The sequence below is a fragment of the Bactrocera neohumeralis genome, chromosome 6, assembly GCF_024586455.1.
Source record: "Bactrocera neohumeralis isolate Rockhampton chromosome 6, APGP_CSIRO_Bneo_wtdbg2-racon-allhic-juicebox.fasta_v2, whole genome shotgun sequence".
Lineage (NCBI taxonomy): Eukaryota > Metazoa > Arthropoda > Insecta > Diptera > Tephritidae > Bactrocera > Bactrocera neohumeralis.
The window spans coordinates 69,298,365-69,316,754 of NC_065923.1; the positions used below are offsets into that span (position 1 = coordinate 69,298,365).

Here is an 18,390-nt window from a genome sequence, read left to right on the forward strand (position 1 = left end):
TCGACGAAGAAATTATGAGAACTATAAAATATACATACATTGGTACATAGGGATAACAGTTATGACAATAAAATCGCTAGACAATAGTGTATTTAATGAATTTCAAGCGAATTAAAAATAATAACAAAATTATTGGAAAAAATATTAAAAAATATATATATTTATATACAAATAATTGTGCCTTCTCGCATATTAAGTACTACGCTTCGTTAAGAATATGAAAAATATGCAACAGATATATTAAATAGCTATAAATGTACACATTTTGACAGCTCCCATCGGAATGTGTTTGCGTATGGGTGAATTGAAGGCACATCAATATAATGTGCATAAGAGTTGCCACATAAAATATTCTTTGGTCAGAAATTTCAATGAAAATTTAATATGTGTGTTTCCAAAAATATTTTCAAGCAAACAGAGGCTTGGGTGAAGTTTTCAAAAAAAGTATTCCTATATATTAAAGCGCACAAACTCAAGCCACGCTTTATAGAAGAAAGTTTCTGTTCCTGTTCAGTTTCTGTTCCTGTTTTATATTTTTCGAAGTATATTGTCATTATATTAATTATTAGGTGAGCAACTAAGTTCAAGCTGTTTTTTGTCAATAGACGGCTCCAACAGTTAGTGGTGATCGATTTTAATATATCCAAAATGTGATAAACTCAATCTAGACATTTTGAAAAAGAAGCTGCGTTTCCACTTTAGTGACTTTGTTTATGTGTCATATACTTCTGATTGTGAGAATATGTCCGATTTTTTGCCAAATAATCATCATTTGAGAGAAGTGTTGATTTTCTTCCTTCAGCGAAAGAAATCGACGACTGGAATTCCAAAAAACTTACGGAGATTCTGCCGCAAGTGTATCAACGTGCAGTGATTGGTTTCGCTTCAAAGACGGCGATTTCGATATTAAGGATCGTCTGCGTGAAGAAAGGCACCTTCAAAGATGGTGAAATGGAGACAATAGAGCTTGCTTCAGCATTGAAAGTAACCCACCAAGACATATAAAAGCGACTGCATGCGCTGGGAATGATTCAGAAACAAAGAACTTGGGTTCCTTGTGATTTGAAGAGCGCAGATGCACAAAGAAGTGGCCATTAACACTTACTTGGAAACACTTAAATGGGAAGCCCTACCCCACCTTCCATATTCCCTATATATTGCATCGTCCGATTCTTATTTGTTCCGTTCGATGGTACATGGTATGGCTCAGCATCAATTCCACTCACAAGACGACATCGAAAAATGGTTTTATTCTTGGATAGCATCCTTAAAATGAAGGGTTTTAACGTAATGGTATAGATGATAATGCTAAAAGTCACCAAACCACAAACATCATGAAAAAATACCATTTTTTTCTAAAGTCCGACCAAGCTGGCAACCCCGCTATCACTACATCCAATACATAATATTTTAATATCTACGTCGGAGTGAATACCTTGGTTCATTTAATGTAGGCAAGTACTTTATTCTAATTATAAATGCAAGACACGCTTATTTGTTGTACAAATAACAGACAAACAAATGAAGAACCAATCCAAAAATTAGCCACAACAAATGCTGACGTCGTGTGGACAAAAACATTATATGATTAAGTAGCCAGCCAACTACTGAATTATCTTCAAACTCTCGCTAGAAGAAGAGGTCAATGAGTGGCTGACGGAAATGCAGAATTCCAAGAAGTTACAACGGGTTATGCATTTCAAATACAACACGTCTGCTTAAAGGAATTTGAGGAAGAGGTGTTACAGAATATGAAAACACGCATGTTTGTTTTTAATTAATGGCTTGACTAAATAGCAAGCAAATATAAAGGAAATTTATACTTAAAAAGGTTTGATTTAGGATTTCGGCATGCGCCACCAAACAAATCGCTAGATGTCGCTGTGATCGAAAAATTTATAAATTTGGCATATGTGACCCAAATGATAATTTTTCGAATATTTTTAACAGAAAAGCAATCTTTATAGACAGTTAGGTCTAAATTTGTCAGCTTTTTAGAGCTCTGAGCTAGTTAAATTTGGAGTTTAACAATCCTTTTATAACCAAAATACGCTCCAATATTCAAAAAAAAATATAGATCTCTGACAAGATAGAAAGCTTTAATATGAAAAAATGAAGGGAAAACCCATGATGGACCGTTGTTAGCAACATCTCGAACAGAAAACTATTAAAACAGATACAGCGACTTGCAGTTCTCACCATAACCAAAGCGTTAAGAACGAACCCAACTGATGTCCAAGAAAGGTTACTTAAGCTTTCTACTAATCGACATTACAGCATTACATTACGGAAAGCTTTTCAGCAAAATCAGCAGCAAGATTGGCGACATTAGGTTAATTCTCCACAAAGAGCTTCGGGCATAGCTCAATCTGGAGTTTATGGACCACATACCCTCGCACTCTCTTTGGGAGAGAAGGTTTCAAGTCACACTAAAAAATGCTGCTAGGACAGCAGTATGCAACTCGCCAGCAGAACTTTTAATAAATATACAGAAGGCTCAAAATGGCTAAGAGACTGGGAATCGGAATTTATTGCCAGAGCTGTATCTCAGACGATCCTTCAACCTTCGAGAATTCTGCAGTATCTTCTAGGGGAAAGTCTTTCCGGTCAGGAAAGCGGCTGAGATTACCAAAAACGCAGGAAAAAAATTAAGAAGATCAAGCCGTCTAGCCGTCTAGCTACCCAAGGCAGTGCGCAACTCTCTAAAAACGATAAATAATGAAATCTCCGTAATAGCTGACCGATGGATCAGGGCGAAATGTAAAGCGTTCCAACTCGTAGGATGGCATGCAGAATCGCCACGATATTGTCGTCTTCGATATCTAGTAGCTTCAAGCGGGCTCAAATTAAAACGAGCCTCCAACTGACATTACTAAGGACCAGCTGGTAAATGTATGACGTTGACCTGGCCTTTCCTATCAAAAGAGCGGCTTATTTGTAGCATATAGCTGAAAGTGACTCAAACTCAGGTCAGAGATCAGAGATCTCACTGGCATAATTGGAATATCGAAAGGGTCAGTGAAAACCATCTTGAAAGATCATTTGGGCCTAAGCAAAATGAAAGCACGATTGATTCCAAAATCATTAAATTGTTTCGAAAAACAGCGTCAGGTTAACGTCTGTAAAATAATGCTTTCCGACTACCAGATTGTCCTGAAATGTTTTATTACTGGCGATAAGTCTTTTAGCTAATTTTGTTGGCCAAATATCGTGGCAAAGGTTGGCCAAAAATCGAAAAAACCACGTCAAAGCAGGTCAAAAATCAAGCTTATCTTGACAGTTTTCTTCGATTAACGAAATGTAGTGCACTCCATATTTCTTCAGCCGACCAACCTGGCAACAAGGAATACTATTTAATGCGTGGTTTGCCCGAAGCTATACCTAAAAAGAGGCCGGAATTATGGGTCGACAACTCTTAGTTTTTGGACCACGATAATGCACGGTCGCATACTGCATTGGTTATTCGTAAGTTTTTCGTCAAATTTTAAACCAATATCGTGCCACCGTGTTTGGCTGATTTAGCTCCGTATGACTTTTGGCTATTCAGCAAACTCAAACGACCGCTCCGGGGAAACCGTTTTGAGTCAATTGAAAATATTAAACGTGAATCGCTACGCGCATTGAAAACTATTTCGTAAATTGATTTTAACAACTTTTTCAAGTATGGGAAAAAACGTTGACACAAGTATGTTTGGTGCGAGGGGGACGATATAGATTTCGAAGTAAAAATTGAGAATTTTAAAATTATGAACAAAACCTTACTATTTTTTGCTCATAGCAGTGCATTTTATATGCAAAAAAAAAAAAACATGGAACTCAATATTCACAAGCTCATTGCACTAAAAAAACTTGAACAATAAAATTTGTTTTTTTAATAAGAATTAAAAAAAGCGCAACGCCCGCTCAATAAAATTGCAATTTACACCTCATGCAAGGCAAAAAAGTGTTTAATTATTGTTTGCGACACATGATCGTGCAGCTGTACGGGCTATACGCTGCACAGTCGTAAAAAAGTAAGAGACATTAAAGTGCCCACTTACCCAAACGGCTCGGCAGACAATGCGACAAGCCACGCAGAACGCGCGGATGCGACTAACACACACAGTATATAAGTACGTATGGATGTATGTATGTATGTTTGTATGCACACAATGCGCCCATATCGAGCGATCACATTTACCTATGGCCACATTGATCGTCTTCGAGGTAAGTTGAAAGATCGCAGATAAGACGCTTTACTTTGTATAATACGGGAATAGATTTGCTTGTGTGTGTTTGTATGTATATGTATGTCACTTTAAGTTGCATCTTGCGAGTAGCTTTGTACAAGATTTAATATCAGATTTCTGTTAAAAAACATAATTTTGTTTCCTTTTCAATTTTCACTCTCTCTTTCATGTGTGTATGTCACACGAGTTATCCTTATGCATTTCAGCACACATATACATACATTTATAAAGATATGTATGTATGTTTATGTGTTCTTGCCCCACTTGCTTTTGATATCATGTTTGCATGCTCCTTTAATTTACGAGCGTATTTCACATTCAACTCAGCAGGTTGTCTTGTTTTTCGTTAACCTCAGATTTCGTTTTCTTAAATTTTTGTTCCTATTTGTGCGCACTTTTGACAATGTTTTCATTCTGAACTGTCTACCGCTTGCTATGTGGTGTCTTCGTCCCAAAGCACAGTGGGACAGACTAAAACATGTATTTGGCAAAATTAATTAATTATTTATTTAGGTTAAGGTGGAGCGTCAGTTTTTCGACTTAAGCACCTAAAGCTAAAACAAAACTTGAAAATTTCGAAAGAATATCATTTAAGAAAGAACTACCTTACAAATATAACCATAACGATTAAAACTAACCTAACTTAAGCTAAGGTACCTCAAATATTAACAGTTGACCGATAGATATATGTATCGAAGATCTTGACCATACATAATATTTATAATTGGGGTACTCACAATGTGTCATAAAGCATCGTAGTATCATAAAATCATAAATTTTTATACTAGTTTAAAAAATTTGTTGTTGGATTGCATACTAAAATAAGTTTACGCAAATACAACTCTGAACGTTATGTTTTCGGATCGTTATAACTTATAACTTTATGAGACAATGTGAAACCCCTAAATAATATTGGAAGTGTAAGACAAAATCTAATTGTAATCGCTCGGTTTTAACAATATTTAAACCAAACCTAGCCTCAAAAATTATATGAAAAGTTTACTGATAGATATACTATATACACGAAAATCGCGGAGCAACTTTGATGCGTATGGAGCGGCTTAGCGCATTTTATGTCGGGATCTTAAATCGTAAGAGTACAAAATACAGCTTGCTCAAAAACTGAAGCTGCTCCACCTTCCAAAGCGACATCGCCACGCTGTATGTCCTCTTGAAAAGTTCCAAGAAGATCCGATGTTTTCGAGTCAAATATTGTTCAACGATGAGGCCCATTTCTGGCTCAATGGGTATGAAAACAAGCAAAACTTCCACAGCTGGGACGCAGAGCAACCTAAAGAGATTCAAGAGCTGTATGAAATGACAAAATAAACCGATTTAGTGTGGTTTGTGGGTCGGTGAAATCATCGATACGTATTTCTTCAAAAGTGAAGCCGTTGAGAACGTAACCGTCAATGGCGACCATTATCGCGCCATGATAAACGACTATTTGATGCATGAAATTGAAGCTCATGATTTCGGCGGTATTTGGTTTCAACAAAATGGCGCCACTTCCCACACATCGCATCAATCAATAGATTTATTAAGAGAACACTTCGGTGAGCAGATAATTTCACGTTTTGGGCCGGTCGATTGGCCACCAAGATCGTGATAGATCACACCGTTAAACTTTTTTCTGTGCGGATATGTAAAGTCTGAAGTCTCTGTGGACAATCCCGTTTCGATACGATCTTTGGAACAAAACATCACGCGTATCATTCGCCAGTTACCAGGCGAAATGCTCGAACGAGTCATAGAAAATTGACCTCAATTGATGGACCATCTGAGACGTATCCGCGAGAAACATTTGAAAGAGATAATCTTCAAAAGTAAATGCCAAAGAATATGCTTTTGAATGATAATAAACATTTCCCATTAAATTTGAAGTTTCTGTGTTTTTTCTTTAAAAAAGTAGGAAACCTCGTAATTGATTAATCTTTACGCATTCAAGAGTTTGAGTTATGAAGAACTTCGAGTTATGGAAGCTCAACATTATTTCTGTCACAAGACCTCAATGAGAAAACTGAATATTTTCACTATTTCATGCATCTTCTCTCGTCTCTAGTGCAGTATACCGATTAATATTATTAATAGTCTATTTGCCACACAAATGCCACTGTGCGCTGTAACTCGATCGCGGTGCTCGTTAAATCTGCCATTGGTGTTTCTGTTGTTGTTGGTTGGCAAAGTGCTTAATTGTTTTCCGATCACCAATATCAAAACAAAAGCACTGCGATTAAGAACACCGGGTGTGATCGTTTTGCCATGATAAAAACCACAATGCGTGGCGAGGAGTGATGTCGGATATGCGAGCGCACATATATATACATATATACTATACAATAGTACATATGTACACACATGCTTGAATGCCATGTGACAAGTTGTGGGTGTGAAATTTTCTCCAATTACACTTGCATTTCGAACGGAAAGTGTAAGAAGAATTTGTATTGTTGCACTTAAGTGATTTTTGAGGGGTGAGCGGAAACAAATTAAAGGAATGCGCGGTAAATCTTAGATTTCAAAGTATTTTGCTGCGAAATTTAATTGCTGCAGTTATAGAAAGTTGTTATCCCCGATAAAATTTCGTTGAGTATTGCAATTTAATTGAATATTCAGTTTTAGGTATTTTCGAATCACACAGAAAATAAAATCAATAACAGCTCTTTTAGTTGACAGAAATAGAAGAGAGAGGCGGTAACTTGCATCCATAAGACCACAGAGTGGTTTAAAAGTCCCTAAAACGATTTCCTTTAACAGCAATGCAAGATCCACTATCCGATCCATGTAAGTTTATGTCGGTATCGGTGATCTCTAACCGAGGCTAAGCAAGGCGATTTAAGCTGGTAGCAGCTTGAAGGCAAATTAAACTAGTTTTCGTTCATGCTTAGTTAATACCCTGTGTCTACTTGGATTTAAGCGGAACAATGAAGTCTTAATACACACTCCTACATTGGTGAATATGGCAAGAACCATTCAGCAAAGTTTCGATTTCAATTTTCATAAATTCATTCATAACAAGCGGAATGCCTTCAAGCGCTTTGTAGCTACAACGTTTACTTATGCAAATTAAAGAATTGCTTAGCAAGAAAGGCAGTGTTTCCCAAACTGTTCAAAATGTAAATAGTACGGTTGTTGAACGATTGAAGAGCAGCTATGTATTTAAGATCGAGCAAGAGAAGTAGTTTTGCACGTTTCCTTAGCTCATTGAACTTATATTGTGGCAAAAAAGTAGCCCGAAATTGTAATTTAAATTCCCTGGGTAAATGATATTCCAAAAAAATGTATTTTGCTAAATTCGTAGGACTGCCCTTAATTTCTATGTCAAATAAGTCGGTACACCTCAGTAGTCCGTTGCGATTTTTACAATGGATAAAAATATCGAACAAAAAAAATTGTCTCAAAATTTGTATTTTTAACCAAATTTCGAGTCTGATGGAAAAGCTTCGAATGATTTTTTTTGGGTAGCTTTGAAAGAGACCGTTCTTGCTTGACTCGTTCCGATGAAAATATTAAAATAGTGATTGTTTTTCTAGTGTTAGAGAGATACAAAGAGAGTACCGTATAAGGCGTTCTTGTTGACTGATTGTTTTTCATAAAGAGTACCGCAAGCAGTCTCTTCGAACATCATCATGCGAATTCCGATCACACATTCGTGGAGAGCATTACAACTGTCGATGAGACGTTGGTTTGACATGCAAACAAGTCAACAATCGTCGGATTGGAGGGAAAAAACGAGCCGAAACCAAAAACCCACAACAAAGCCGGAGAGACAGACGGCCAATAAGGAGTTCTAGTGCCGGAATTGTGAAAGAACAATTCATGGATTTTACTCTATGATAATGCACCGTCTCATCAAGCCACGATTGTGACCGAATTTAAAGCCAAAAACGCAATGAATACCATCGATCATCCACCGTGTGATTTTTTCTTGTAGAGGCTAAAGGTTATCTCAAAAATTTCTTATGAAAAGTGTTTCGAGGACTGGAAAAACCGTTGGCATAAGTATATTACGTATGGAGGAGAATCTGAGGGCAAGGCGACAAAATAAATATTGACGAATAATTAAATATTTTGCGTTTTATTTACAATTTCGGGTACCTTTTTGTCGCAATGTGTTTCAGAAATTGCGTAACGATCCAGAGAACAAGACGTTATTCACAAAGAAAGTAGTATACAGCTGCCTTACGTAAGAAAATTCTTGAGTTTGATTTGTAGAAGAAAAATATAACTATTACAACTCTTCACAGGTTAAGAAACCATTGAACCCAAGCGCATATATATATATAGATCAAATATTTATAAAAACTAAAAAATATTCGACCTGAAAGCCGAGATAGAAATTTTTATCCTCCAACAGATTTAAAAACTATTATTCCATCTACAATCCATCTAGCATGCTCATATTGAACTAGCATTCATAATTTACACAAATTCCAATTGAATCTTTTATATCCTTCATATTTTCATATTTCTAAATCTACAAAAAAGTTTTGGAACCGCTGTACCGCTGTGTTGCTACTTCGTCGGTAGACCGCCGACTGCGCTTGAGCGCGAATAGGCGACCAGTTTGGCTGTTATTTTTTCATTTCCATTATGCTTTTGATTGATGCAAAAACAAATTAGAAGAGTCAGGCAATTTATTAACTTTTGAGGGAAAGGATAAAATGTTGATTGTGAAATTAAAAAAAAATAAATAAAACACTACAATGGCACTAGTTAGTGAATGGAACTATCAATTAATGGCGACGAAGATCTTTTTCTCTGTACTACGGGTTACGGGTTTATGGATTATAAATCAATTATAAATATTGCTTAGAGAGCAAATCCATATAGTATTTATGAATATAACAGTATTTTTGTTGCAAGTAAACCCGTTTTATTGACAAATAAGAGGTGCTCGAAATTCTTTTTTATTATTTGCTTTATTATTAGCGTTATCTACTCATAGCGGCATCTCTTTTCACAATTACAAGTTTTTAATTAGCGCCAAATACCAATCATTTATCCTGCAAATGTTTTTCTGAACCAGTTTCAACTGATTTATGAGCTAATTTAAAAATTTCCTTCTTGTAATATCCTAGTTTTACTACAAGAGTTGTGAGAAAAGCTGTAAATCTGGCAGAATAGGATGCTTATTGGCATAAAGGGTGTCTCTTTTAGGCAGATAAGTTGCCAGTGGAACCACTGTTAAACAAGACACCACAATCTGTGCCAACTACCATGGGATAAGACACCGCACGAAAAGGAACCGACTTACTGCCGCTAAGTCTGAATTTGATATCCCCGAAAGCTAATGCGGCTGTGTAAATTGACGTTGAGCATTGCCGAAAGCTCCATCAATATCGGGAAAGACCTCTCCGAACTGTTCGCTACCAAACGAGGTTTCAGACATGGTGACTTCCTATCGTAAAGCTCTCTTTGACGACCAAAGACCAAACTCTACAAGTCGTTCATTATCCCCGTTCTGTTAAATGGTGCAAAGGCATGGACGATGACATCTGATGAGTCGACGTAACGACTTTTCGAGAGAGAGGTTTTGCGGAAGATTTATGGTCCTTTGTGCATTGGCAACCGCGCATACCGCAGCCGATGAAACGATGAGCCGTACGAGATATACGACGACATTGAAATAGTTCAGCGAATTAAGAGACAGCAACTACGCTGGCTTGGTTATGTCGTTCGATTCGATGAAAATAATCCAGCTCTGAGAGTATTCGACGCAGTGCACGCCTGGGGAAGCAGAAGAATATGATGACCTTAAACCTGTTGGAAAGAGCGGGTTGAGAAGGACCTGGCTACACTTGGAATCTCCAAATGGTATTATATTGCGAAAAGAAGAAACAACTGGCGCGCTGTTGAAAACTCGGCTATAACCATCTAAGCGGTAAACCACTAAAGAAGAAGAAGAATCCCTCAGTTTTTGAGATATCGAACTGAAATTTTGCACACGGTCTTTGCGCCCTAAAAATTTGGTCGCTTATCGGAACCGCCGTTTTCGGACTACTACAGCAGATAGTTGCATACAAACTGAACGACCAATATTAAGTTCTTGTATGGGAAACTTTTTTATTTGATGAGCTATCTTCATGAAATTCGGTAAATATCATTGCTCAAAGCAACGCCATAATCTCAGGGTATACTGTTCAGATCGGACCACTATAGCATATAGTTGCCATACAAAATGAACGATCAAAATCAAGTTAGAGAACTTTTTATACCCTTTTTTCTTTTATAAAATGCACCTTTTGAGAGTTTTATATCTTTGGTGCAGTGAAAGCTAACTTTTTTCTTGTTTTGAAACAAAATTTCCGTAGCACTCAAAAAACACCCTTTCTAACTCCACCGAACGGTTCCTTCCTGCTTTTTCTCGTTCAATTTTGCTACAAGTCGTACGCTAATTGCAACATCGCGCACATACCGACATATCTACTACACCAATGTATGTGCGCATAGGCAAATAAATGAGTGGCCACGGCGCATGCGCAAATTTCAACGTCACTTTATGGTCAGCTTAATGACTGCACACAAGAATTTACGTATGCTGGTAGTACAACGAAATGAAAATACTAGTTTAAGACATTAACGAGGTAATATTAAGAATTAAATGACAGCGTTTTAAGTTGTCAATAGTTGTTAAGCGAGTGACAAACTGGTAATGGCTTAATGGCGGATTTTCAAACGCATTTAAATCGGTACATACATACATATGTATATATGCGGATATATGCAGCTATACAGTAGGGGAATTCGAATTATTTATTTACCATTTAGTTTTAACAATTTGTGCAGACTTTTGCTGCTAAATCACGCAATTAGCCGCGCAATCGAACACGCAAGCGTAAAGAAATGGAAATTTTAGTACAATTGTACATATGTAAGTGTGTGCTGGTACACATGTAAATTTCACTGTTGCGCAGGCGCTGCAGGCGAACTGGATTTTCGCTCAACTAACGCGTACAGCGGCGATAAACACTGTCAACTTACACCTTGCAGCAGAAAAATCACCAGATAGACTAGTAAGTGTGAGTATTAGTAGATATTAACATACATACATATGTATACGTATATGTATATATGTAAGTATAACTGTCTATATCTTTGCTCAGTTTGACGCGCCACCAACCTGGAACAGCGCGCCACGCAATGAGAAAGCGCGACAAATACTCGCTTAGCATGCATGCGGCTAAACCTGTAGTGCCACGAGGGTCTCCACTGTAGCAAAGAATAAATAGCATTTGACTTGGTGAATGCAAAATATGCATTTTATCACGTAAACGTCAATTAAGCAACAACAAATTATTTAGCCAATATGGGCGTTAGCATTTACACATGGCCAGCCTCTTAATTTCATAGCGGAGAACAAATCGAATGTTGCCGACACACACATGCACACACGCATGCGCACTAACCCAAATGATAAAGGATGCTATTTTGTGACGCAGAAAAAAATTTATAAAAATTTGATATGCGACACCCACACGCAATTTGCCGCATTTCTCAAGCGCTCAAAGCCAAACCGATAGTTTATACCGTATACAAGTATATATCTTTCGTATACGAGTATACATATGTATACTATATCTTAGGCCTGTCACCACATGTGGGTTGTCTTGGCAATTTAAAAATGCAAATTTCGCATAGTTTTCATTAGGCCTCTTTGATAGTGCCCACAATGTCTAAGTGACGGCTGCATAGCGATAAGGATAAGCTTTTAATAAACTTGTCAGTCATTAACTGTCTTTTTAGCATTTGCTTAGACGCTTTAATAGACGCAATTTTTTCGGGTGGGTTGAACCGGCAATAAAATTTGCAAACTTAGTTGCTGACTGCGTACAGAGACACGAAGTACTGGTACTCGTTGCAGGCATATTTACGAGGTGTAGCTATTAGATAATTTGATTAACGTTATAGAAGCCACACGCATGCGCTGAAAGCGGGTTTCGGTGAAACCGATCGGCACTTAGATGGTCGGCAGGTGTTCGCTGAAGCTTGAGAAATTTGTAGAAAAATGTATGGTATACAAATTTCCATTGAATTTTATGTGCGTAATCAAATTTCTGGTGCCGAAACGTGCAGAATGTTGGAAAAGGCCTTCGGTGATAATTGTTTATCGCGCGCAAGTGTTTTTGTTTGGTACAAATTAGTAAAAGAGGACCGAGAACGCGTTGACAACTTACCACGTACAGGACGGCCATCAACATCAACGGATGATCAACATATCAATAAAATAAAGGAATTGGCGCTAAAGAATCGACGATGAACAGTCAGAAATCTTACTGGCATATTTGGAATATCGGAAGGATAGGTGAAACCCATTTTGAAAGCTCATTTGGGCCTAAGAAAAGTAAAAGCGCGGTCTTTCAGAATTCACTCAATTTTTTCGAAAAACAGCTTAAGTTGGCAATGTTCGTCGATTATCGAGGTGTGGTGCACTCCGAATTGCTTCCGACCGGCCAAATGTCAACAAGAAATACTATTTGAGTGTTAAGCGGCGTTTGCGTGAAGTTATTCGTAAAAAAGGATGGTCGACAATACTTTTTTTCGTCGTCTTAGTCGTAAGAGGATATCTTTCCTTAAAGGATATTTTTTTTTCTCTCATCTTTGCACTGAGTTAAAAGATAATGAAAACTGCCCTTAAATTACTCATTCGCACAGGTACGATCTGGTTGTACTAGGCAGTCTCAATGCACCCTTTTCTATACGAAGTTCTAAATCTCGAAGGTAAGAATAATTAAGTAGCCAATAGGTAACTTTAAAAGTGGCAAAAGTCAATACGTATTTTTTTGGATCGGCTGAGAACGTAAGTCCGTTCCGACAAAGCACTTTGAACCTGTCATTGTCCCAATTTCGCAATTAGGCAGCTAATATCCATTTCGGCTAATTCGCAAGGTGCGACGAAAGCTTTTTAATCCTAGTCTTGAAAAATCTGTACAATGGGGGATTAAGTACCTGAATATTCTGCCCTACCTTTCCTCCATACAGCCCTGAAAATTTCCGTCCGACAAGATTTTTAGCCTTACTGTACTCGTACATATCTGAACAATTCTTGCAAAGTCCAAAGGTAGATCCAACGCTAGAAGGCAAGAGGACAACGGAGACTCAGCTTGTTGCCAAACCGATGTACTTGTGACAAGAGTTCCCTTTCCTACAAGCTCATCGGCTTTACAGTTTCATGTGATTCCATGATGACCAGGCACCAAAACGCGTCTGATAGTGAAGTAGCTTGATGCTATCGATAGTGAGGAGCGGCACTTCATGACTGAACGCATAGTAGACGAGCTCAACGCTAGCATTACCGTTCTGCAGTCGGAGTGAATGTTCACCTCGCTGAAAGAGGCTGCACTTCGGAGCAATACAGTCACGAGAAGTCACTACAGGAGCTGGTAGTTGATCAACGTTTTCGGCGTCAACATGAGGTATCCAGTACCAGATGGCAAGAGGACAACGAAAACCCCGTTCATTCCCAACCCAATGTAATTGAAACATGAGTTCTTCTTGTCTTTTGGACTCTTTCATATACCCATATCTGGACGCGTTTAAGCTTCTTAACTTGTGTAGCTTCTTCGACCGCTCTCTAATAGACGAAATAGTAATAGGCTTCATAAACAAGTCATTTCCGAAATTTGAGGATTTTTTTGCCTCTGAATTAAAAATGTGTCTTCAAGATTTTCCTAAAAGTTCAGAAAATAACAAATCCTCAAAATAGCTTTTTATGACATTAATCCAGTCTCTGTTTTTGCTAGGTTTAGCAAATCAAAATAACAGTGTTGGAAGAAATTTTTTTATTATAATTGAACGACTTAAACTATTTTAGCTTTTATAAGGAACTTCAATGATTTTAAGATTGCCAATCGGTAAGAATATACTCAACACATTTGTAGTGATGGAAATATCTAGAGAAGGGCACCGGGAAAACAACTCTTGGAGCATCTCTTGTGAACTTGTCCCGCATTGGCAAGACTACGCTGTGAGCATCTGGCGTCGCCACGGTATGGTACACTGGAATAGGTATCGATAGTGAGGCCGCAGAGTCTGTTAAAATTCGCATCAAGCGCAGGCATTCTAAAGGACTACTGACTACTCCTTTCGGACTTAGCAACTGAACACCAGCTGGTAACGCAAAGGTCCAAAACTGGTCTATTTGGGGCTTATTGGCCCACCAGATTAACCTAACCTAACCTAAACTGTTGTGACGTTTAACAATCTTAAACGCAATTTCGTAATAAAAATTTATTTTTGACAACTGGGAGTCACACACATTTGGAATATCCACATGGTCATCTAAACTTTCCAGCCCACCTAAACCACCTCAATTCCACGAATCGTAAATCAAACTTTCAAATTAACTCAACTATAAATCAACAGCATTGCAACACGTTCGCCTGCTTAACGCATTGACGTTTGAACGATGTGATATGACGGAAAGTACCGTTAACTGTCAAAAATCATGACAAGTACGCGCAGCCAGTGGTTTTAACGCACTCACAAATACATGTGAATAAAAATCGTATGCACTTACATTTTCGCATGATGTACGACATGAGCCAAATACCTCGCTGCAACAAGTGTAAATGTCTGGAAGAAAGAAAAAGAAAACAGATTTAGCGAAAACGATTATCAGCAAAGAAATGCAATGAGTAATGTAGAAAAAACAAGAAATCGAAAAAATGCATTTAAGTAGCGTACAAAAAATATACATATTACTGTAGAGACAGGCAGTGCAAGTGCGTGCGTCGAGCCGAATGAGAAAAATTATTAAAAAAGAAATGAATGAAGAACCCCAAATGCAAATATCAGTTTAATGGCTGCGTAATATTTCATTTTTTGACATTTGAAATAATTTATTTTACGCATAACTGCTGCATTTACGGCGCTACACGTGCGTTGTGTCGCTGCGCGGCGGGGTATTTGAACTTGTTATTTGCTTTTGGATTCATAATAGATTTCTTCAAGCCTCAAATAGATTTTTGTCTTTCGCTGCATTATTTTAATGTTTTATTTTATTTTTTCTCTTTTTATGCTGAACAGTGTATATTAAGTTTGCCCAAAAAGAAATGTCAAAGTCTCTCTAAGTTAGTCAAGTTTGTCTGTAAATAGAAAAATAGATATAAAATAATTGTGGCTTTGCACTGCGATCTACATAGTATGTTCTATTGTGTCTTCTAATATACCACATATGGTACTCAGAACAATTCCAGGAGCTTGCTGAGGTGGTGTGATCACTGTCTACGTATATTCAACTTAGGGCCTTGACCCTGCTTCTACAAATTGCTGGGCAATCTAGAATCAGGTGCTCTGAAGTTCCCTGTTTCATGTCGCAAAACCGGTAGTTTGCGCAAGAGACTATAACCAAGTTGGACAAGTGCTTCCTGAGTCTGCAGTGCCCTGTATGGAGAGCGACAAGGACGCGGAATATGTCTCGGAGGAGGTTGATCATATTTTTAAACCTTGCAAGGCTGTACCCTCCCATTTGTAGCTTGGCGTTGCGTATTCCTGCTGCCTATTGCCAATGCCGTCCTCTCCCAATCTCTCCTCCGTGCGGAGCAACTCCTTTATAGTGTGGGGCCCCATTGCAATGCATGATTTTGGCCACATCATCCTGGACTCTGCTGCAGAGCAGGCTAGTTCGTCGGCCAACTCATTGCCGGCTCCCCTTTATGCTCCGGTACCTAGATCAGATGTAGATGGATGCAAACTGACAGGCGGTTCAGCCTTCCTATACACTCCTCTTCCACTTGACTATCGCTATAGTTGCGATGGAGATTAATTTCTGCACACTGACTTATAACAAAGACTTCTGCTTGAAAGATGCTCGAAATATGACCAATTTGGATGTTGTGAAGGTGTTCTCGAACCGTCGGTCTGCCGGTGGATAGTGCTGGCCCTTAGATGTAGGTCGTGGAATCACTCCACTCCCCTTCACTGCCGGCAGTAACTCTAAACTTCTTTGTAACTGTTTTTGTATTGCACGTTTTACTCTATCTCTTAGAAGCTTTTATGGAAAAGTTGTTCATTCAACGAGATATCTTCACGAAATTCGGCAAGGATTACTGCCTAGGTCAATAATGCAATTTCTGAAAAAAATGTTCAGATCGGATCACTATAGCATATAGCTGTCATACAAACTGACCGATCAAAGTTCTTGTAAGCAATCTTTTCTGTTTGCGTACGGTATTATAGCTTCGCTGCAACCGAACTTATTATGATTTTTATATTTTCCGCTAGTTACACCATGTTGTATTCATTAAACTTGCGTCCATCATGTCTCCAAATTGACGCGACCATATTCCATCAGTTTATGTCTATGGCACGCCAACTCCATTCACGTTTACGCCAACAGCTGCTGGCTGCTGATCTCGCTCACCCCTCCCGCCGCTTCATACACAAACGACTTCTAAATCATGTTCAATCATCCAGTTCTTCTACTCATAATCACGAGCACTGCTTGCTGATCTTACAAAATCCCAACGACGCGCTGTCGTCCCCGGCTTGTTGCTTTTTGCTTTCATTGTCGGGTCTTGGGCGGCAATGCAACAACACTGTGTTTTGCATGAATTTTTCCCATGTGATTAATGTCGAGCAATTCGCAATTTTTAATTTATTTTCTCTTTTTTTTTTGCCAGCATACACTCGCAAATTCTGCAGACATTCGCGTTTTCAGCGGCATCTGTGCGCTTATTGCAGCGCAAGTCCATTGCTGACGCCAACGGATCGTGCATATATATGTACCTGCATCGGGATGTGAGTTAATCTATATGCAAATACATGTGTAGTTAATTTTTTAATCTTCCGTACAAGTGTCACCAGTCGAGTCAGTCGCACAGCCAAGCAACGCAACCGATTCAATGGCCTCAGCACGATCAACGCCTCGCTTACTTTGCTTGCGATCACTTTTGATTCACTGAAGTTTCTGTGTCTGTCCAACTGCTTGACTCCTCAGCCGCTTAACTTGACATACTATTATTTATAAGTTCGCACAAATATATGTACACATGTAGGTTTGTATGTAATTGCGTTTGTGTACTTTAGTTGTGACTCAAAAGTGTTCGTACCGATCGTGTTCTTGCTGGCGATCGCTCGTCCAGATGTGGTCTTGTCGCCAAGTGGCACTTCTGGTGTGAATGGTGACACTAAGTGCGCAAAAACATGAGGGCGTTTGTTGTACAACGGTATGTACTTATATATAGTATTTATTTTGGTGCAAAGAGTAATGAGCATCCGGAAGAAAGCCTGAAAGACTTGCGGTAATTTGCTTAAAATTGTTCAAAATTAATTATAATTGGAATATGTTTAAGGTTTTATCCGCAGTGTTGTTGAACTTCACTGACTCTTTCTCTACTTTGGAAGTCGCGTCGATTATTTATCTAAATCATTTTTTTCAGAACAAGCTCCTTTTTCTTACAACGTTTTTATTTTCAGACGTGTGGTTTTCAATGAGCCGATACTTTTTTCGTAATTGGTCTTTCTGACAGCACGTTTACTGCGAAGACGCTTTGTTGCATTGGATCATAGTATAGAAGAAGATCTGATTGAGTCCATCCACCACTTTGCGGAAGATCTTGGTTTCTTCTTCTTCTTCCTTATTAAATAAACACCGCAAAGCCGAGTTTACAACAGCGCGCCAGTCGTTCTTTCTTTTGGCTGTTCGTAACGTCGGCTCATCAGATGTTGTCATTGTCCATGCCTCTGTACCATATAGCAGAACGGCGATGATGAGTTACTTGTAGAATTTGGTCTTTGTTTGTCGAAACTACTGTGTCCGTAGTAACACCTTTTGGCAAGAGTTATTCTGCGTTGGATTTTGAGGCTGACGTTTTTGTTAGTATTAATGCTGGTTCCAAGATAGACGAGATCTTGGTTTGCAGGTTTTTGGTTACAAAATCCAACTCGTGCAAGTATTGAAGCCGAAAACACATCAAGCGTGGAGCACGTTCGGTAAATGGACGCAAAACGGGATATAGGAATTGGACGGTTTGTTTTCAACAAGACGACGCTACATGCTGTACATCAATCAATTTATTGAAGAAGACTTTTGGTGAACTAGTTATTTAGCCTCGCGGGCCTGTGGCGTAGCCTCCAAAATCATGAGATTTATCACAGCTGAACTCTTTTTAGGATTTTATGAGGTTGCTTATTTACCCACATAAGTCCGAAATGATTG

General features: G+C 38.4%; 1 protein-coding gene across 6 annotated transcripts in view; it reads right to left on the bottom strand.

Annotated features, from left to right (window-relative positions):
* LOC126763776 (reversion-inducing cysteine-rich protein with Kazal motifs) overlaps positions 1-18,390 on the bottom strand; it is a 62,008-nt gene that overhangs the window by 13,358 nt on the left and 30,260 nt on the right. For all 6 annotated transcript variants that reach the window (XM_050481562.1, XM_050481561.1, XM_050481558.1 and 3 more), the window contains exon 3: positions 14,749-14,804. In XM_050481562.1, the coding sequence (XP_050337519.1) occupies positions 14,749-14,804 (56 nt within the window). The remainder of the gene's footprint in view (positions 1-14,748; positions 14,805-18,390) is intronic.